General features: G+C 60.8%; 9 protein-coding genes across 9 annotated transcripts; 3 read left to right on the forward strand and 6 right to left on the reverse strand.

Annotated features, from left to right (window-relative positions):
• Window positions 1-150: 150 nt before the first annotated feature.
• GGTG_12981 (hypothetical protein) lies at window positions 151-1,611 on the reverse strand (the record flags this gene model as incomplete). Its single annotated transcript, XM_009230883.1, has 6 exons — window positions 151-280; window positions 383-494; window positions 805-938; window positions 995-1,124; window positions 1,368-1,408; window positions 1,550-1,611. The coding sequence occupies 6 exons, from the start codon at window positions 1,609-1,611 to the stop codon at window positions 151-153; spliced, it is 609 nt and encodes a 202-aa protein (XP_009229147.1).
• GGTG_12982 (MYB DNA-binding domain-containing protein) lies at window positions 1,433-5,372 on the forward strand. Its single transcript, XM_009230884.1, has 2 exons — window positions 1,433-3,398; window positions 3,525-5,372. Exons 1-2 carry the CDS (start codon window positions 3,160-3,162, stop codon window positions 4,303-4,305), a joined length of 1,020 nt encoding a protein of 339 aa, XP_009229148.1. The 5' UTR covers window positions 1,433-3,159; the 3' UTR covers window positions 4,306-5,372.
• A 629-nt stretch (window positions 5,373-6,001) lies between these two features.
• GGTG_12983 (tRNA (uracil-5-)-methyltransferase TRM9) lies at window positions 6,002-8,341 on the reverse strand. The gene is given in 3 exon segments (XM_009230885.1): window positions 6,002-7,190; window positions 7,198-7,674; window positions 7,843-8,341. Coding segments are annotated over 2 exon segments (1,014 nt in total). The 5' UTR covers window positions 7,360-7,674; window positions 7,843-8,341; the 3' UTR covers window positions 6,002-6,338.
• A 308-nt stretch (window positions 8,342-8,649) lies between these two features.
• On the forward strand, window positions 8,650-10,345 carry GGTG_12984 (hypothetical protein). The gene has a single exon (XM_009230886.1). It carries the CDS (start codon window positions 9,005-9,007, stop codon window positions 9,980-9,982), a length of 978 nt encoding a protein of 325 aa, XP_009229150.1. The 5' UTR covers window positions 8,650-9,004; the 3' UTR covers window positions 9,983-10,345.
• A 1,020-nt stretch (window positions 10,346-11,365) lies between these two features.
• GGTG_12985 (hypothetical protein) lies at window positions 11,366-13,161 on the reverse strand (the record flags this gene model as incomplete). Its single annotated transcript, XM_009230887.1, has 3 exons — window positions 12,791-13,161; window positions 12,286-12,729; window positions 11,366-12,075 (listed from the first exon to the last, which is right to left on the reverse strand). Exons 1-3 carry the CDS (start codon window positions 12,849-12,851, stop codon window positions 11,366-11,368), a joined length of 1,215 nt encoding a protein of 404 aa, XP_009229151.1. The 5' UTR covers window positions 12,852-13,161.
• A 56-nt stretch (window positions 13,162-13,217) lies between these two features.
• Window positions 13,218-15,141, reverse strand: GGTG_12986 (hypothetical protein). The gene is made up of 3 exons (XM_009230888.1): window positions 14,691-15,141; window positions 14,098-14,586; window positions 13,218-13,795 (listed from the first exon to the last, which is right to left on the reverse strand). Exons 1-3 carry the CDS (start codon window positions 14,720-14,722, stop codon window positions 13,330-13,332), a joined length of 987 nt encoding a protein of 328 aa, XP_009229152.1. The 5' UTR covers window positions 14,723-15,141; the 3' UTR covers window positions 13,218-13,329.
• GGTG_12987 (hypothetical protein) lies at window positions 14,936-16,085 on the forward strand (the record flags this gene model as incomplete). The annotated part of the gene is made up of 1 exon (XM_009230889.1): window positions 14,936-16,085. Exon 1 carries the CDS (start codon window positions 14,979-14,981, stop codon window positions 16,083-16,085), a length of 1,107 nt encoding a protein of 368 aa, XP_009229153.1. The 5' UTR covers window positions 14,936-14,978.
• A 266-nt stretch (window positions 16,086-16,351) lies between these two features.
• On the reverse strand, window positions 16,352-16,606 carry GGTG_12988 (hypothetical protein; the record flags this gene model as incomplete). The annotated part of the gene is made up of 2 exons (XM_009230890.1): window positions 16,352-16,441; window positions 16,505-16,606. 2 exons carry the CDS (start codon window positions 16,604-16,606, stop codon window positions 16,352-16,354), a joined length of 192 nt encoding a protein of 63 aa, XP_009229154.1.
• A 213-nt stretch (window positions 16,607-16,819) lies between these two features.
• GGTG_12989 (hypothetical protein) lies at window positions 16,820-18,143 on the reverse strand (the record flags this gene model as incomplete). Its single annotated transcript, XM_009230891.1, has 3 exons — window positions 16,820-17,061; window positions 17,409-17,736; window positions 17,934-18,143. 3 exons carry the CDS (start codon window positions 18,141-18,143, stop codon window positions 16,820-16,822), a joined length of 780 nt encoding a protein of 259 aa, XP_009229155.1.
• Window positions 18,144-18,539: the final 396 nt, after the last annotated feature.

Here is an 18,539-nt window from a genome sequence, read left to right on the forward strand (position 1 = left end):
AACCCCCATGTGCCGCCCTCTCGAACACCATCGTTGATCTATCTAATACAAGGTTCGGGCCCAGCCCTGAACAGGTGCCCTGAACAGGTGGGCGCGCGAGATGATTCTCGCCAAGCGAGGAATGCAGGGCATGAGAGATGTTAGTGTAGTTCAAACCAAGCCGAGGGCGCAGTTCAAACGACAACACGCCGCCTCCTGGGACGGCACACAGCCGCCGACGCAGAGGAGATCGGATCCGAGGCCGCTGTCGCCCCGTTTCTGATGCCATGGGTTTGACGTGCTATACACCACCACACCACACAGCACTGCACAGTACAGTCAGTACAGCACAGCACAACCCGACACAGCACACTGCTCAACTGCCCAGCCCAATACCACCCACATCACCGTCTTCCTTACCGTGCGTGATGTGAGAGGGGCAGCACTGCCTCGCCAGACCGAACCAAACCGAACCACCAAGCCGGCCCAACGAACACGGCGGGCCTCACGCGAACCTGTATTAATACGGAGCCGTGGGTCGTATATAACCCCCCGGGCCGCCAGTCAGGCGCGCGGCGCAAACACCCGACATCCAGGGCGGAGTACCTAGTCCAAGGCCCTGGCCCTGCTGCCCTGTCCTGTCCAGCCTAGATAGGACCAGACGAGACTGCATTCGCTGCTACCTGCTGTGCATACTTCCTCCCTCCCGCCCGCCGCTGCTACCCCCAGCGCCTGCCAACACTTGGCACTTGGGCAATCGTCTCCGTCGCCGCCGCCTCCTCCTCCTCCTTCCCCGTCCCCACCCGTCGAGCCGCAACGACTCACTGCGTGTCCACACCCCCCTCGAACAGACGCCGGTCCCACTGGGCTGCCACGGTTGCTTCACCGGTGCCGAGTAGGGATGCCGTCCCTTTGGCTTCGATTGCGAGGACAATAACTTATGAGCGCCGTCATCAGCGCTGTCTGTCAAGTCCCAGTCGCTTGCTGTCGCATGCACAACCCGTCTTGCACATACTGTCTGCACACCCTCCCCTCGTTTGTACCTGTACCCATCTGCATCAGGTCCTTACTTACCTTAGCGTCTGGCTCCGGGGTGTCGGCATTTTTTTCTGCTGTTGCTGCTGCTCCCCTCCACCCCCAACTTTCTTTTTTTTTTTTTTTTTTTTTTTTCTTATTTATTATTTTATTTTATTTTATTTTATTTTATCCCCCAAATCCTTTCTTTTGTCTTTCCGAGCGAGCTCTCTTCGGCAGCCCGTCACCCACCCATCCCTGCCGGCCTATCGCCTTGCTTGGACCCTGGATGCCTGTTCATCCCCCCCACTCTAGCAAAGCTGATCATCTCTGGAGAGGACCGCAAACACGGCCAGTACATGGCTCTGCTCGACCTAGCCTCCCTCCCCTGCCGACCTCCTTGTCGGCTGCCACGCTGCATACACCATACATACACCACCTTAGCTGCCCCATCCCGGCTCTCCTGCCGTCCACCACAGTACGTCTACCCTGGCCGCCGACCTCGCTGCTATCAGGGCTGGACCGACGTCTGCTCTATACATACCTACCTACATACCCATCTGCATACATACGCATACATAGCTCCAGACGCATACATAGCTCCAGACGCCCGGACATAGCTGCCTCCCGACCTCCTCAACCTGCCGCCCGCCTCGCCGCCACTCCCGTCTCTGCTCCCGCCCGCCGGAGCACGCTATTTAATTCGTGCTTCTTCTTGGCCCTCCTCCCCGTGCCCCTTTGGCTCGGTCAGACAGTCCAGCGCATCCTCCCGACCCGTGCCAGCTTGGTGCCTCCGCCCCTGTTCCCTGACTTGACAGTCATGAGAGCGTAGCCGCTACAGCCTGCGGACCGCACTCAACACCGAACGACGGAAGACAGGCTGGCTCATCTCTGCTGGGCGGCGACCATCTATTATGGCAGGACGTCCTATTGGGTTGAGAAAGTCTAACGGAACCGGCCTGTCTGCCTGACGTACTCACCCGCACTGCGCTTTCTCATCTGCTGTTTTTTTTTCCCTCGGCCAAACACCAGCCCTCGCGCTCATTGGCTGGAGCATAGCTCGGAGAGACGCCGCCAACCATGCTCCTGTCTGCCTTCAAATTCATAAGCAGCTCCCCCTTCTCCTCCTAATCCATCCCCTCCAAAAAACCAACAAAACAAAACGAGGGATCCCCCAGCCCAACCTCCATCTCGTCTGCTGTCTTTGACCATCACGCATAAATCCGTGCTCGTCGTTAGCGCCAGCCTGACTTGCCGCACACTATCATCACCCTTGCTTCCACCCGCCTCTGCTTCAACCGCGTAGAAACGACCTCATAGAGATAAAAATCTACCTCGGGTCGTGTCTGGACCGCCTCCCCAGACCCTCCCCACACCCTTGGGATCAAGCAACCCTTCTCATCTCTCCTTAGCAGAGGCAAACAGCGGGCAGGAGGGCACCCAGCCAAGAGAAGGCATCGAGTCGCACAAGCGAGACCACGAAACCCAGCCGCACACGCACGTCGATAACGCCCACCCATCGAACCCCACGCGTTTTTGGGCCCGCAAGTCAACGACGCAAGAACAGAACCCTCCCCTCCCTTGACACACCTTTGATCGTCACATCCCCCAGGAGAGACAGATCCCAGGTGCCCTAACGCGTCGGCTGAGAGGCTGCTTGCCGCCCACCCACGACCGGGGGCAAGGAAGCGCGCAGGTTTCTTGGGCTGATGAAAACGGGCCGCCGCTTACGGCTAGGCTAGGCGAGACACCGTCAACGTGGATATCGCCTCGCTACTCAAGGGCTCCGACTCTAATGAGTCTACTTCGGCTCCCACACATCTAGCCAAACCTGCCTCTGATCCTCCCCCGACGCTTGCGACGGCGACAACCGGCGGTCCTTCGCCGAACTACAGCTACACCACCACAGTTCAGCAACCAACCGCACTAGTGGCTTCCACGTACGCCCCCGCCTACGGGCCCGGCCCTGGGCCGTCCTTTGCGCCCGGCTCCTCCGCGCTGGGACGGGATATAGGCCCGCAGTTTGGGACAGGCCCCGTTTCTTTCGGGCCCGTCTCCGGATTCGGTCTTGGGCCAGGCCCGGCGACAGGCCACAACCAGCCCGTGTTTTCATCGGGCAGCAGCAGCAGCACAGCCGCCTCGTCGGCGCCCCCTCCGAGGCGCAGCATGCCGCCGCAACACGCGGCTGACAGCCCTCCTGCGGCAAAGAAGCAGAGCAAATGGTCGCCCGAGGAGGACGCCATCATCATTGAGCTTCGGGGCAGTGGGATGAAATGGGAGGACATCTCGAAGCGCCTCCCAGGGCGCAGCTCCATCAGCTGCCGTCTGCACTACCAGAACTACCTGGAGAGGCGAAGCGAGTGGGACGAGGAGCGGAAAAACAAGCTGGCGAGACTTTATGAGCGGTAAGTTGCGGCAGTTTTGCAGGGGCTTGGAACACGGCGGCTGAAAGGCGCGCCACAAGCGGGCTGAGCTGGGTAGTGTTGCTTGCATCGGAGAATTTGCTAACTCTAACTGTCCAACACCCTTAGCCTGAAACCGGACATGTGGCAAAAGGTGGCGGAAGAGATGCAGGTTCCATGGCGGGCAGTCGAGGCGATGCATTGGCAGATTGGCGAGCAAGACATGGCCAGGCGCGCCGGCGTCGTGGCCTTCTCGCTCTCAGGGGCGGCCGAGAATTCGCACCACCAGCGAGCGTCTCCCTCGAGGAGCCACCACCACCCGCAGTCCCACGGCCACATGCCCCGCGACATCCTCCCGGGCGCCGGCCCGACTCACTACGTGCCCCGTGGCGGCATGCACCCCGTCATACCGCCGCCGCTCCAGCCGCCGGGCCGGCCACTGGCCACGCGCCGGGACAGCGTGCACTCGCGCACACTCGGCGGCCACCACCACTACGAGATGGGCGAGCCGGCCCAGTCCATGTATGCCCCCGCGCACGGGCTGGCACCCATTCAGACGAGCGCGCCACTGCCACCACCGCATGGCGGCGGCGGCGGACGCCTTGGCAGTGGGAGTGGTGGTGGTAACACGCTTCCGTCAGTGGCCGAGCTGACGACCGGGGTCAGCCCCTATAGCACACCCGCGTACTCGGTTGCGGGCGTGAGCCCGGTGCACAGCCACGCCACCGCCAGCCCGAGCCAGTACCCACCAAGCATTCCCCTGTACGCGAATCTAGACTCGTCGGGGGCGGCCAAGCGGCGGGCCAGCCCTGATATGGGCCGCGAGACCAGCCGCCGGCGGTATTACGATCCCACGCCGCCTGATCCGGCAGACCGCGGTGCCCCTTCGTCCGGCCGACGCATCATGTGAAAAAGACTCTACCGTTGATCCTACTACTACTACTACAATTATTATTATTACATAACGAGAAAGGAGGGAAGAGGGAAAATCATAATACGAGGGCGGCATGTTCACTCAGCTACGCCGGCCATGTTCGCTCCGTTGACCTTAACGGCAACGTCGAGCACATCAGGCAGGCTTCCTCTTTTGTCCTGCCGAGTCGGCTTGGGCATCGGGTTCGCGTTCTGCTTTCTCTGTTTTACTTGCCTTGTCCAGTACTCTCCGGGGAGAATTCCTGTTTCATACCACACTGCCTGTTCTTTTTTATTTTATTTGACCGTCTAATACCACGGCATCTCTTACAGCACCGGAGTTTGGCATGTGCAAGAGATGGGGGTCTGTTTGCGGCTACATCGCATCATACAAAACGAACCAAAACAAAAACATAACCTACATCTTTGAAGGAATGGGGCCTGGCCAAAGCTGCCTGTTTCGATTAAGCATGGGTTTTCGTTGCTTCGGGGCAGCGTCGCGTCCTTCCATTTTCATCGGCTGCATTGTCCGTCCGGCGAGGGTTGTTTATGTGATGGGATCTTGATCTTTTTCTTCCCTCTTTTTTTGCTTGTCGAACGACGGCCTGCTCCCCCCCTCACCCCTGACCCTTATTCTTTTCAGGATACGAGGCAAGGTCGCGCCACGGAACGGAAAGCCAAAAAGGTTTTGGCAAGACAGAATGCCTGGCTGACCAAAGCCTGACAAATCGGGGGACGGAGCAGGGATTGCGCCGCGACGAAGCAGGACAGCAGTCGTTCGCACGGGCGCTTCTCTCGTCTGCTGTGGGGAGGAAAAAAGAGGAAAGGGGAACCTAGAAAAGGTGGTGTTTGACTCCGGGATGACGCCTGAAAAGGGAGGGGAAGGAGGAGAAGGAAAATTCCCAGCGCGCGAAGCAAGGCCTCCCGTTCGATCCATGGATCCAACAACAACGCATTATTCCCACCCACCGAGCACAGACTCGCGCACACGCGCAAGCGGGCAAAACAGCCCATGTCCTGTCCTGTCTCTCCCTTTCCCGCTTCCCGCCGATATCAACACGCCCCTCCTTTTTTTTTTTTTTTTTTTTTGGTTGCTGTTGTTGCTTCGGCCGGGCTATTCCCCCGCGTCGTGGTCAACATCAAACCCCCATGGCATTTTCGCGGTTCTCGGTTCGACAAACCTGCATTTTTCTTTGCTGCTGTTTTCGAAATCCCTGGGTTTCCCTTTTTGGACCGAGCAGGGCAGGACAGGGTGGGGGTCTAAGAAGGAGTGGATGTCCGAGGAGAGCGACAACGGGCGACAGCAACAAGAAAAAAAAACGAGAGAAGAGCAGAGGCTTGCTTGAAGTCGGCTCGCGTGAGCGTTCTTATTTCGTTGCTACTAATTCCTTCAAGTCATGGATCCTCCTTCCTCCTGCCCATCTTGTCCTGTTTGTCCATCCTCCCATCTTGTCTCCCCTGTTCAGAACACAACTGTTGTGTCTCCTCTCGCTTGTTTGTCATTATGAGAGCATGTTGTTCATGTGTGCATACAAAGCGCGCGCTTTTTTTTTTCTCTCGATCATTTTGTGTGTACGACTGGCGTTTGCGATGATTCGGGCGGCTGGCCCCTGTGCAACCGATAGAGGCGGTGGGCGTTGGCTTTTTTTGTTCAAGATTTTATGACGCATATGTTCGATATTCCCCCCTAGCATGTCATTCTTCCCTGTCCCATTTTGTATCACTGTCGTTGGATCTCTGTTTTTTTTCTACTGTAATCTACGGGTTAGGTCCCTCCTAGGGGAACTTGTATCGATTAGCAAAGTTGCATTACAGTTTTCGGGACGGCGGCTTCTCTCCATCCCTCCTGCTGTCATCTCCCTTTTTAGTCCCCTTGCATCGGTCGGTATCTTCCATGGCATCACGCATGTAATCAGTGTGCAGAGGGCGGCTTCAGATACAGGGATGGAAAGTTTATTTATTTTTCCATCATCATCTGTTACTGTATTCAGCTTAAGCGCGGGCTTTCGCAGAACAGGAGGGGCTAGAGGTCTAGGAAGGATCCCTCCTAGCAATGGCCCACCAGTTGTCCCTCTCGTAGCCGCTGTCGACGACAACCCCGCCGGCCGCGGCGACGTCCTCCTCGAGCTCGCCCTTGCAGTAGAGGTGGTAGTATCTGTGGAACGTCCTGTCGGGGGCTCCAGCGTTTGCGTCAGCTGGGTCCTGAGACGCAGCATCATCATCATTTGCCTCGGCAACGCCGTCTGCCGCTGCCGCTGCCACATCGCTCTTCTCCCCGCCCTCCTTGGCCCCCTTCTTCTTCCTCCGCTCTCTCCCCTGGTCGCCCTTCATGACCCAGGGCACGAGCAGGTCCTGGTCGCCGCCCTCGTCCCAGCCGCGGCGGCTGGACGCCTGCTCGAGGGCCCAGACGAAGACGAGGGCGGTGCCGCCGCCGGTGCCGGGCCTCAGGCAGCGCAGCAGCTCGGCGACGGCGGCGACGCGGCGGTCGCGGGTCGAGAGGTGGTGGATGACGGCGACGCAGAGGGCGAAGTCGGCCGAGCCCCGGCGGAAGGGCAGCGACAGGCCGTCGGCGACGAGGACCTGGCGGGCGCGGCCGGCGTGGGCGCGGGCGAGGCCGACGAGGGCGGCGCTGCGGTCGCAGCCCAGCATCAGGACATCTTCCGAGGCGGCGGCGGCGGCGGCGGTGGTGGTGGTGTCGGTACCGGTGGCGGTGGGGTCAAGGTCGCGGGCGGACAGGTACTTGCCGTTGCCGCAGCCGACGTCGAAGCCGACGGCGCCGGGCTGCTGGGCGGCCAGGTAGCGCGACACGAGCGGCCAGGGGCGGTGGCGGGTGGCCGAGAAGTGCGGGGCGATGGCCTCGTAGACGGCGTGGACGTGTGTCGCCTCGTACGAGTCTGGCGCGGCTGGTGGTGGTGGTGGTGGTGGTGGTGGTGTTTCCATTGCTGGTGGTTGTGGTGCTGTTGCCGTTGCTGCTTCTCCTGGGGGTGCGGCGGCCGCTTGGACGGGTTCGTCTCCTCGCGCTGCTACCGCCGCCGTGGGTGTGGTGGCACATGCCCGTTTATGCTGCTGCTGCTCCTGGGCACCGACGTGGCCCTGCAGCGGACGGCGGCAAACCTTGTCTGGCGGGCCGGGGCGGGCCAGCGGCGCCACGGTGGAAGCGGGCGGTGCGAGGCGGAGGGATGGCGGGTCCAGCGCTGGGGGTGTCTCCGATGTTAGTTCGTCTGCGGTTGCGGCGGCAGGGGCGGGAGAAGGAGGAGGAGACGCAGCAGTAGGAGCGGTTGCTACAGGAGTGACTGTAACAGCGCCAGCACCAGCACCAGGGCGGTCAGCCGCGTCACCGTTGTTGGAAGGGAGGACCATGGCTTGTCTGACACAAAGGTTAGCTGGCGGGGCACATGTTGTCGGAGAGGGTGTGTAGATGCATGCACATGTGTGTGTAAGGCAAGGACCGATAGGATAGCACGAGGGCCACCTGATGTGGAGGATAAACCTGTATGTGCCTGTTACTCGCCAACACACCCCCCTTCAAACCTACCGGGCTTTTACTCGATTTGCTCTAGCGTTGTGCCTGGGTTCGTTGAGGAGGGGTTGGGCTAGGTACGGTTGGGGCAGCTGGGGTTGCCTAAAGGGGTTTGAAACGCCTTTTTTTCTGCCTTCTTTTTTGACACTCTCTCCTCTTGGTGCTTGTTCCCTTCGTTGCTCCAATCAAGCAGTCTTCACGCGGGCTCTCAGCAGAAAGCTTGACTGGCCGAGGCTGAAGCTTGCCGCGGGGCACAGCAGGCACAGTAGAAGCGACTGAGGGAGGGGAGGGGTGTGCGTCCTTAATTTTTCGGGTTGTGGGCGGACACAGTGTCAGCAGCACTAAACCCAGACTGTATGCTAGCCCACCGAGTTGACCTGTCGTTTGCATGCGCAATCAAAAAACGTGCCGTTGCCCCCAAAGACGGGATGATGGTTGCCCGGTCTCTTGCCCGGTCAGTGCCGGACTCTCGCCTTTGAGGCCAGGTCCAGGCCAGTCTGCGATCGGAACATTTATCCCAAAACGTGCTCTCGAGGCTGTGGTGAACTGGAGGGGCTCCCCTCACGCTCTTTTGAGCGATAGCACGCATATGTACAGGTGTCCAGGATCACAAACACTAGTGCGGTGGATCTTGGTGGTACATCAGTTGGGCTTGGTTTTACAAGGAAGAAAATGTATCTTGCTCCACCGCACTAGTGTTTGTGATCCTGGACACCTGTAGAACGCACAGCAAAGAGCCCGACAGCCAGAACTCTGCAGCCAAAAGAACTCTGGCTTGCGGGCGTGATCCCTCCTGCCCACGTCCTGCCCACGCAGAGATGGCGTTGCGTGCTTTCGGCCAGCAGCACCGCAAACGCTCCTGGCTCTGGTCGATTGCCAGAGGAGGGGTTTTGCCCATCTCTGTTCTGGGCAGGGTGTGGTTGTAGCACCAACCCAACGTGGCTCCATCCCATCCCTGACCCCCTCCAGTCCCAGTCGGACAATATTTGCCCCATTTTTTCCCCATGCACGGGCGGCACACGCGCCCACTGCCCACTGCTGCGCCCCATGTTTTTTGCCCCAGAACAACAACATCAACATCCCAGCCATGAACCTTGACCCTCCCCCATTGCCCGCTGCCCGCCGCCCGACCGTCAGCCTTCCTTGACGTCATATCTCCCTCCGCGCCTGCCTCGCCATGCCCAGGCTCTCCGCCAAACAGTCCACGGGGCCTGGGCTCAACGCCCTCATTTATGCCGAGATCCAGCAGCTGAGGCGCTGGGTCGCCTCGTTCCCGCGCCGCCCCTCCCAAAAGGAGACCATGGCCTGGATCGAGAAGAGGTTCGACAAGAAGATCGCGCAATACACCATCTCCCGCTACCTCTCGAGCCGCTACGCGCACGTCGACACGGTCCCGCTCGGCGACGCCTCGCTGCAGGCCACCAGGCCACGCGTCGGGCAGTGGCCCACCCTCGAGCGGATGCTCTATCAGTGGCACCAGGAGCAGCCCCCGGGGATAAGGGGTGCCGCCAACGAGCTCCTGCAAGCAAAAGCCCTCGAGATCTGGATGCAGCACCAGGAGGCGCGGGAGGGCGAGCCTTCCACCACGCCGCGCCCCGCCCTCGGCGCGAGCTGGGTGCGCATGTTCAAGGAGAGGCACGGGCTCAAAAGGAGGAACTCGCGCGGTAAGCCCTTGGTGATGGCGACCGCTGCCACAGAAGGGGACGCGGCCGCGGCTGCCCTGGAAGAGCACAACGAGGCGGTCAACGGTTCCGATGCGACGCCGGAGGCAGATTCGGAGATTGACCACCACGAGGACGCCGAGGAACCGGCAGAGGCGGAATATATCACCAACGAAGTCACGCCCGTCCGGCACGTCGTGGAGGCGGTCATGGAGGACCCGCCGACGACCAATGATAGTCACGCTGATAAACCCACTGCCGCTGCTGACGACGGCCACGCCCCAGGCCTGCAGTCTCCCCTGGCGCTCTCCGCGGGGGTCACCAAGCTCGCGGAGCTTATACAGTTTGTGCAGACGTCTAGGGACACGGACAAGGATGACCTGCTGCTGCTCCAAAGCCTGAGCAATAAATGGGACGCGCTCATGGCGCTGGAGAGGGCGCGGGCGCGTCAGAGGGAAACGGTGGAATCCTTCCACAGGCTGCACGGCGCGTAGTAGTAGCGCCGTCGTGTTTTTTTTTTTTGCGGCCCATGGGTCGTCGTCGGGGTGTCGTAATATAATCGGCATATATTGAAGGCGGCGGCGGCGGCGCGGCGCGCAAGTGGATAATAATAGTAATAATGCGGGAGCTGCGGAACAGGACCTCGGCGCGTGCCCCTACATGTACAAGGGGGCGGCGGCGGGCTAGCGGTCCTTGGCGCGCGTTAGTGGCCATCCATGGCCGCCGTGCTTGGGAGGGAGGATGGGCGTGATGCAGGGCACGAGGAAACTTTAAAGATGAACCAGCAAAAAATAAGGGGAACTGTTGAATCCGAACCGGTCTGCCCGCTCACATGACTGACATTTAGTGAGGTCCCCCCCCTTTTTGGTGCCTCCCTTTCTTGCTGTCCTTTGTCTCACTTTTGCCTGCACAGCGCACACCGCCCCCTAGATAGGTAGGTATGCTCCAAGTGGACAGCACACATCTGAGGCGACCTAAAACGGCTTGGTATTCTTTTTTTGTTTGTCCTTCTAGAAAAGGGAGGCAGGGCCAACGCCCCGCCCTACCCCGTTGGCTCGGGCGGAAGGGGCGTCTAGACGAACAGGCCGTTTTGCCGCTTTTTTTTTCTGCTTGTCTTGTCTCGAGGCTAGGCTAGGCCTATATTGTCCTTTTGGTCGCACGCGCCCTCTCCCTTCTAGAATAAGGTTCACCCACGCTAGATAGGATAAGGGTGCTAAATACCTAGGTATGTACCCAAGTACAGGTACATGGAGCAAACTCGCTGGGCCATTCTGTGTTTTCTTAGGCCCAGACCACAGATCGTACAAGATAGGGTTTTGTCTTCACCTCTTGGTTCTTTGTCATACTTCGTCAGGCGCGTCGCCGTCGCCATCGCCGTCGCAGACGTCGCAGCGTCCCGTCTGGACGTGTTTTGCAGGGTGGTGCAGATATCGGACGAAACCCCCTTCGGCGGTTCATAAACCCAGAGGCCCGGGCGCAACGAACTCGGGCTTTTTTCTTCTTCTTTTCAATGCAGCGCTTTCCCCACACCACCGGAACGGCATCTCTGTCCGTCCGTCCGTCCGTCCGGGGCCAAGGAAGGCGTTCCCGGTTTTGCTCGTGCGCAGAACGCCAATGGTTCATGCAACGCCTCAGAGAGGTTGGAGAGACGGTCTGGGGATAATAAGACAGGCTGAGATATTATCGACATAGCACACGGGTTAATAAATACAAAACGCCCCAACGAACCCCGAATGTGCGCACTGTTGGGCTGGCCAGGGACTATGCTTGGCAGGCAAAATTGGATCCGGCCACATGCGGCTCGGGTTCGCGTCGCATCTGGCCTCTCCCTCCCCAAGACCCCCTCTATCCCACACAGGCAGGCAGGCAGGCAAAAGCTACCCCCTCCCCGTGTTGAGCGGGCTCTCCGGGTCGTAGACGTCGGTGGTGATGAGGTCCGGGTACTTGACGCCGCCCTGGCGCAGCGCCTCCTCCATGACCTGCATCATGACGACGCTCTCGTCGAGCGGGAGGCCGTCGCTCTCGAGCCTGCCGTCGCGCACGCACCGCGCCGCCTCGTCGGCCTCCCAGAACATGCCGTGGCCCCAGCCCGCCCTGGCCGGGTCTTTGGGCACCACGAAATCCTCCTCCTCCACCTCCACCACCTCCGCTTTGCCGTCGTCTCCGACCCGCCGCAGCACCCGGAACCCGTCGGGCCGGTACGCGTACCCCAGCACCTGGATCTCGCCGCGCGTGCCCTGGATGCGGATGGCGGGGCTGCGCGCAAAGGAGCCGCCGGGCTCGTAGGTGGACCCGACGCGCAGCGACGTGAGCGCCACGCCGACGGCGCCGGCCCGGGGGAAAGTCAGCACCGTGCTGGTCGACTCGTCGGCGCCCGTGCCGGCGTGCCGCACGCTGGCGCTGACGACGGTCGGGGTCTCGCGGTCCGAAGGGGGCTGGGCGTGGTATAGGGCCTGGAAGACCCAGGTGAGCGAGTAGACGCCCAGGTCGAGCAGGGCGCCGCCGGCCAGGGCCGGGTTGAGCATGCGGTGGTCGTTGGGGAAGCTGAGGCTGCCGTCGGGCCGGCTGTGGTTGATGGACAGGTCGGCTGTTTTTTTTTTTTTGGCGGAGAGAGAAGGGGTGGGGGTGTTCGTCAGCGGTTGGTCATGGCCAACAGGTTCAGGCTGCATGAACTGGACGTTGGGTGAAACGAAACACGGGGGAAAACCTTATACATAGGACACACGCACACATACACACACAGACATAACGGGCAGAACAGAGAAGGGGGAGTGAAAAGAAAGAAAAAAAAACTGACCAATGACGCGGTGCACCTTTCCGATGGCCCCATCCCCGATCAGCCGCCTGATCTTGACGCTCATGGGAAAGTAGCGCGTCCACACGGCCTCCATCAGGAACAGGCCGCGCGCCCTCGCCTCGTCGGCCAGCTTGCGCGCCTGGGCCGCCGTGACGGCGAAGGCCTTCTCGCACAGCACGTGCTTGCCGGCGCGCAGGGCCAGCATGGCGTTCTGGAAGTGGTGGCTGTGCGGGGTCGCGACGTAGACGATGTCGACGTCCGGGTCGGCCACCAGCCCGGCGTACGACCCGTACGTCGCGATGCCGTCGCGGCCCGGCGCGTCCACCTTGGCCAGGAAGGCGGCGGCCTTGTCGGCCGACGTGGACGACGCCACGGCCGCGACGGCGTGGCGGACGTCGGAGACGCCGCGGGTTGCGGGGTCGGTGAGGAGGTCCTTGACGAAGGCTGTTTTTTTTTTTGGGTTGTGTTAGGTTTGCTGGGTGTCGTGGCTGGGGAGGGGACGTACTCTCGGCGATCCACCCCGTGGCCATGATGCCCCATTTTATAGTCGTGGTTCCTGAAGCCATGTTGTTTGCGATGATTCCTGTTGGAGTGGAAAGTAATGATGAGGTTGATGTTCCCTTGGGGTCAGTGGTTTACTATTATTCCCCATCTCCAAATTGACAAGCGAGTCCAACTCAATCCCATGGAGGGGGGCGGGGTAAACACCCCATCCCTTTTATACATTGAGCCTCAAGACGACGACCGAGCCGATTGACCCCTATCTGCCTTTTTGGGGCCGCGGAACGGAGGGACAAGAGCCGGGTTGCACCGTCCCTTGGCGGGCAATGAATTCCCTCGTCGTTCAATCGAGCGACAACCGACCTTCTGCCCCTCTCCCCTGGCGCCCCACCGTCCCGTCCATCCGGGGCCGATGATGCAATCATTGGCAGAGTGGGGTTACCGTCTCTTTCTTGTCATGGTGAGGACTTGGGAGAGAAAATGAGAAAATGGGATCCGGCTTTTGGCCAATGACACCCCACCATTAAGCTAGTTGCTATAATATTATGCGCTGCCCTGAAGTTTTGCAGCCTCGGCCCGCAAAATCATCTGGAACAGCTCAATGTCCTTCCTGGCATCAGCCGCGCTCGTCTTGACCTCCCTGCCCTCGACGACGCACCGGTACAGCTCCTGCAACTCCAGCGTGTAGGCGTCGGTGTAGGTCCTGCGGACCCGCCTCTCCTGGAACCCGCCGTCGGCGCCGGGGGCCCTCTCCCGGACCGCCATGGTCGTCGGCAGGCCCTTGACGTAGGGGCTGTCGAACTCGACCCGGACGATCTTGTCGGCCGAGTAGACCTCGATGTGCGCGTCAAGGTCGGGCACGCCGTTGAGGCCCGACTCGTACGTCACGCCGAAGCGGCCGTAGTCGAAGAGCACGCAAAAGACCCCTGGCAGCGTCAGCGTCGCGCCCGCGACGCCGACGGGCATGCCGAGCATCTCGCGCATGGCGGAAAGGTCGTGCGTTCCCAGCCTATATGTGAGGTCGTGACAACATTCCAGTCAGTCAGTCAGTCATCGAGGAAGAAAAGAATCCAAAGGACATTGGGGGAGAAAAAAAACTCACCCTCGCAAAACCCGCAGCATGCGCTTGGACTCGGGGTGTGACGGGGACGCCAAACTCGGCCGCCAGGGCCTGCTGCTGTATTTCCTCCTCGCGCGCGGCGCGGTCCGGCGAGTCCTCGTCGCTAAAGTCCTCGAGCCGGCGCGGGAAGGTGCCCGACTGGTCGACGGAAGACGGCGTTGGGGCCGATGATGTCGCGCACGCGCGCGTACGTGACGCGGTCCATGCTGCCGACCTCCTCGACGGCGTCCAGGACGAAGACGCGGGGTGCCACCACCTTGTTGTTAGTCGTAGCAGCTGCAGCGGCCTCCTTCTCGGCCGCCACCAGCCTGTCGATGTCGCGGAAGCACAGCGCCGCCGGCTTCTCGATCAGGCAGTGCTTTGCCGTGCCGCAGGGCCAGGACGCCGTGCTCGACGTGGTACGCGTCCCGCGTTGGCGATGAGCACCACGTCGACGTCGGGCGAGGCGCAGAGCTCGGCGGCGTCCGTCGTGGTCTTGGGGCTCACCCCGCCGGCCACCCTTCCGGCGCAGTGGGCGAGCGCCTGCCGCGAGATGTCGCACAGATACGCCGTCCGGAACAGGTGGAACAGGAAGTTGATGTTGGGGATGTGCGCCACCTAGCTGATCTCCCCGCACCCGACGATGCCGACCCGGAGGACCGGACCGGCGCCGTCGCTGCCTGTCTTGTCCATGTCGACGTCTGAATAGTATGTAGGTAGTTAAAGAAGGGGTAGTCGTGTGCTTTCACCACAAAAAAATAAGTTGCTTGCTCCAAAACATACATGGTAACGCCGTGATGCTTACACTAACGTCCCGAGTATATACGACAAGGACATTTGTGGAGCTCATGCCCCGCATCCGTCGGGGAATGTTATGTGTCTCTAGGAATCTCCCCGGTGCTTTGGAAGGCAATTCGAGGGCGGCTGTGGGTGGTGGTGTTCTAGCTGGTGCCACCTCCCCGAGGTAAATGCCGTTGTCCGTGTGTGCGGGGAGTCTTTGGGCGGGATGTAGTCCTGGATACAATCAGATCCGCCAACACAGGAATGATAGTAGCAACACCCAGCTTCCCAAACTGGAACCCAGCAGCACAAAATGGTCGACATCCAGAATGAACTTCCCACCCTCCGCTGGGGCATCGTCGCCACGGGCCTGATCTCGTCCTGGTTCGTCCAGGACCTGGTCATGGAGCGCAAGGACCCAAAGGCGAAGCACGTCATCCAGGCCATCGGGTCCTCATCGGTCGAGAAGGGGACGGTATTTGCCGAGAAGCACCTGGCGGGCAGCGGCCACGCCCCCAGCGTCTACGGCAGCTACGACGCCGTCTATCAGGACCCGGCCGTCGACATCGTCTACATCGGCACGCCGCACGCCCTGCACAAGCAGAACTGCCTCGACGCCATCGCCGCCGGTAAGCACGTGCTGTGCAAGAAGCCCTTCACGCTCAACGCGGCGCAGGTGGGCGAGGTGTTCGCCGCGGCCCGGGCCAGGGGCGGCGTCTTCGTCATGGAGGCCATGTGGACGCGCTTCTTCCCCCTGGTGCGGACGCTGCGGTCGCTGGTTCACGGGGACGAAAGGGCCATCGGCGACGTCCAGCGCGTCCTCTGCGACTTCTCCATGGACCAGAACCCGGGCTCGCTGGGGCCCGCGTCGCGGCTCAAGGACCCGGCGCTGGGCGCCGGCAGCCTGCTCGACATTAGCATTTACAGCCTTACCTGGGCCCTGCTTATGCTCGAGGACCCCGCCGCCGCCGATGCCGATGCCGCGAGGCGGCGGCCCAAGGTGGCCGCCCTGCAGACGCTGGCCGACGGCATCGACACGGCCTCGTCGGCCATCCTGCTCTACCCCGACGGCCGGCAGGGCATCGTCACGAGCTCGTCGGCCATCAAGAAGGGCAAGCAGCCGTTCTGCACCGTCCAGGGCACGCGGGGCTACGTCGAGGTCCAAGGGTTCACGTCGGCGCCCGGCTTCTTCACGGTACACACGTTCGACGCCGAGGGCGGCGGGCTGTTGTCGAGGCGCTACGACTTTGAGCGGCCCGGCAGGGGGTTCTACTGGGAGGCGGACGCGGTGGCGCAAGACATTTCGGCCGGGAGGGTCGAGAGCAGCGTGATGCCGTGGGCCGAGACGGTCAGGGTCATGGAGCTGCTGGACACCATCAGGAAACAGGGCGGCGCCCGGTTTCCTCAGGACTCCGAGTAGGCAGCTTAGCTAGCAAGCTTGCCAGTTCCGAAGCTATGATCGCTGCGGCAAAGGTGCAGTGATAACCTCTGCACGACGTATCTACATGTACCTGATTCACAAAGCGCATCCCCGCCGCTCACTCGGCCGGATTCTCGTTTGTTCTCGTCAGCACAAATAATCGAATACAAACAGTGCCCCGTCGGACAATAGACCCGAGATTAAGGTGGAACGGCTACGCTCGCCCACGAGCTAGGATATTACGAGATGCCCAGGAGCTCGAGACATCAGATACATCCGGCAGAGGGAAATTGGTCCAGACCCGCCGTGGGCGCCCTGCTGCTGCCGTCGTCGCTGGGGTGTTGCGCCCCGACTCCCTGCCGAGATAAAAAGTGGCGGACGGAACCAGTGGATATTTCGTTAAAGTAGTGCGTGTTTACAAGCTGCCTGATGAGCTCGCCGCTGACAGACCCGCCCTCGGTAAAGACCTGCGAGAGGACCTCGTCCGGGGAGGTGAGTCGGGGCGGAGGCGGGAATTCCATGATGGGCTGAGGCAGCGATCGTTTTCCGGGTCGGAAAGGAAAAGCGTGGGCCAAGGAAGCGAAGGGGCCTCGCTGCTCCTCCACAAGAAGCACTGCCCGTACTCTAATTTCTTGCTTGCGGCGTCGTGGATGTTGTAACACGTGGCTACGCCCCTCTGCACACAGAGATACGACCGGCCCCCGTCGTCCTTGCAGTTTAGTTGTGCGCGCTGATCATGGGGCACCCGGTCCTCCGCCAGTGGTGTGCTGGCAGCCCGGCGCGAACTTGAGCTTGTCTTTCTTGATGGTCTCGAAGTTGGTGCACCTGACAGTCGCCCGCTTCGTGATGGAGTCGTTCTCAGCTCCGAGGAGACGTCTGGCGTGGGTCTGGGTGCTGCTGCTGTCGCCGTTGCCGGCAACGACGGCGGTGAGGAAGGACGCGGTGTTGGATGGGCTAGACCTGGCCGAGGCGAGAGCTTGGGGAAGGGGTGGAACGGTTTAAATGGAAGTGGGGAGGGCCCTGTAGTTGCTCTTTAGGGAAGGTGGGGGGCTGAGAGGCACAGGGATAAATCTAATGACGCGGGAGGAAGCGTGACAGTTGATAGGAGAATGGATGGCAGTGGGCTCGATGGTTCAATGATGGCTGTGTGTGGTTTTCTAGGGGCTGGTAATGACAGTCCCCCAATATGGTGGCTATGGATGGAGAACTCTGGCCCCCCACAGCCCCCAAGGGGCACCTGTGATTCACTCGGTAACATAAGCCTGCCAAGTTGGGCCGCAGTGTGATGCATGAGCGATGAGAAGGGTGCGCTTAGAGGCCCACCGCCGCCGGGGGAAGTGACATGCCGTGTACTATTAGAGCTGAGGTTGTTGGCTACCTCTCCAAACCGGCAAGATCCTGCTGCGCAATGCCAGTCGACATCCTCGTTCGCCTCCCCACATTCCCAGACCGGGGGCTTAAGCTTGAGAAACGAGCCCCGCTTGACTCTCATCCACCCGTAGCACCCGGGTAGTGCTGGGAACGGCGGCGGCGGCTTCGCGTCCTGGCCTGCTGGGCCGTACTGTGACCGGCGTGGCGCATCGCTGAATGCGTAAAAGGCGTAAAAGTTGCTCACGGCACCCTCGAATGTTTGGGGTCCCTTGGGGTCCCTCTTTGGTGAGGATGGTTCGTTCAGGATCCGCTTAGGCCTGCTTCATGGCCCATCTGATCTTCTCCACTTGCGCGACGATGCGGCATTCGTCCTTGAAAGGTCACTCGAGGTGCCCGGATCCAAGGTAGTCGGGCAGTTTTCGCGGGTCGGGGCGCCAGCTACGCCAGAACTGGGCGAGACGTGCGGGAAGGACGTACGATTTTCACGGCGACGGGATCGTCATCGCCCAAGGTGGCTTTGTAGACGATTCCCTGTATTCCGCGGCCGAGATACTCCAGCCAATTGATTTGTGCACCGCTCCCCGGGAGCTGGCGCAGTCTGGGGTGCCGGAAGTCGCGTCGAGCCATCGGCGGAAGGCCCTGGAGGAGATCCCTGACAGTGGGCAGTGCCTCGCCGAGGGGGTCCATTATCTAGATGTTGTTGGCATCCGGAGAGCAAAGGACACGGTGAGAAGAACAAAAGGAAGCTGCACGGAACGCGGCGATGATGGGGCTAGCGGGTCTTTTGTCGTTTAGCTTCCCCACAGCCTCGTTCAGCCTCGCCCGCCACTCGACCAATGATGGATTCTCGCGATACTGCCTAAAAGCTAGAAGCCAGCCACATATTCACGGAGCAACTGCCCAGCCAAAGCGAAAGGCGTGGGCGGAAGCTGGCCGAAGGAAAATGACGAGAGACGCTCCATCTGCTGGTAGGAGCTTCGTGCTCCTGTTTGTGGCTCGGGAAGCCCCTGGTAACGATGAGCGGCGATCGTCTCTTATTGGGAGGAACCAACTGTATCATGCACGAGGCAGAAAGGGATATAT

The sequence above is a fragment of the Gaeumannomyces tritici genome (genome assembly GCF_000145635.1).
Source record: "Gaeumannomyces tritici R3-111a-1 unplaced genomic scaffold supercont2.10, whole genome shotgun sequence".
NCBI lineage: Eukaryota > Fungi > Ascomycota > Sordariomycetes > Magnaporthales > Magnaporthaceae > Gaeumannomyces > Gaeumannomyces tritici.

What these genes read in the sequence shown, in the direction of transcription:
- GGTG_12986 (XM_009230888.1), bottom strand. Translation starts at nt 14,722, where the DNA reads ATGTCCTTGTCGTATATACTCGGGACGTTAGT. An exon ending in TATATACTCGGGACGTTAGT is followed by an intron (nt 14,587 to 14,690) that starts GTAAGCATCACG and finishes CATACTATTCAG; the next exon opens with ACGTCGACATGGACAAGACA. An exon ending in GGCAGCATGGACCGCGTCAC is followed by an intron (nt 13,796 to 14,097) that starts GTACGCGCGCGT and finishes CCTCACATATAG; the next exon opens with GCTGGGAACGCACGACCTTT.
- GGTG_12982 (XM_009230884.1), top strand. Translation starts at nt 3,160, where the DNA reads ATGCCGCCGCAACACGCGGCTGACAGCCCTCCTGCGGCAAAGAAGCAG. An exon ending in CTGGCGAGACTTTATGAGCG is followed by an intron (nt 3,399 to 3,524) that starts GTAAGTTGCGGC and finishes CAACACCCTTAG; the next exon opens with CCTGAAACCGGACATGTGGC.
- GGTG_12984 (XM_009230886.1), top strand. Translation starts at nt 9,005, where the DNA reads ATGCCCAGGCTCTCCGCCAAACAGTCCACGGGGCCTGGGCTCAACGCC.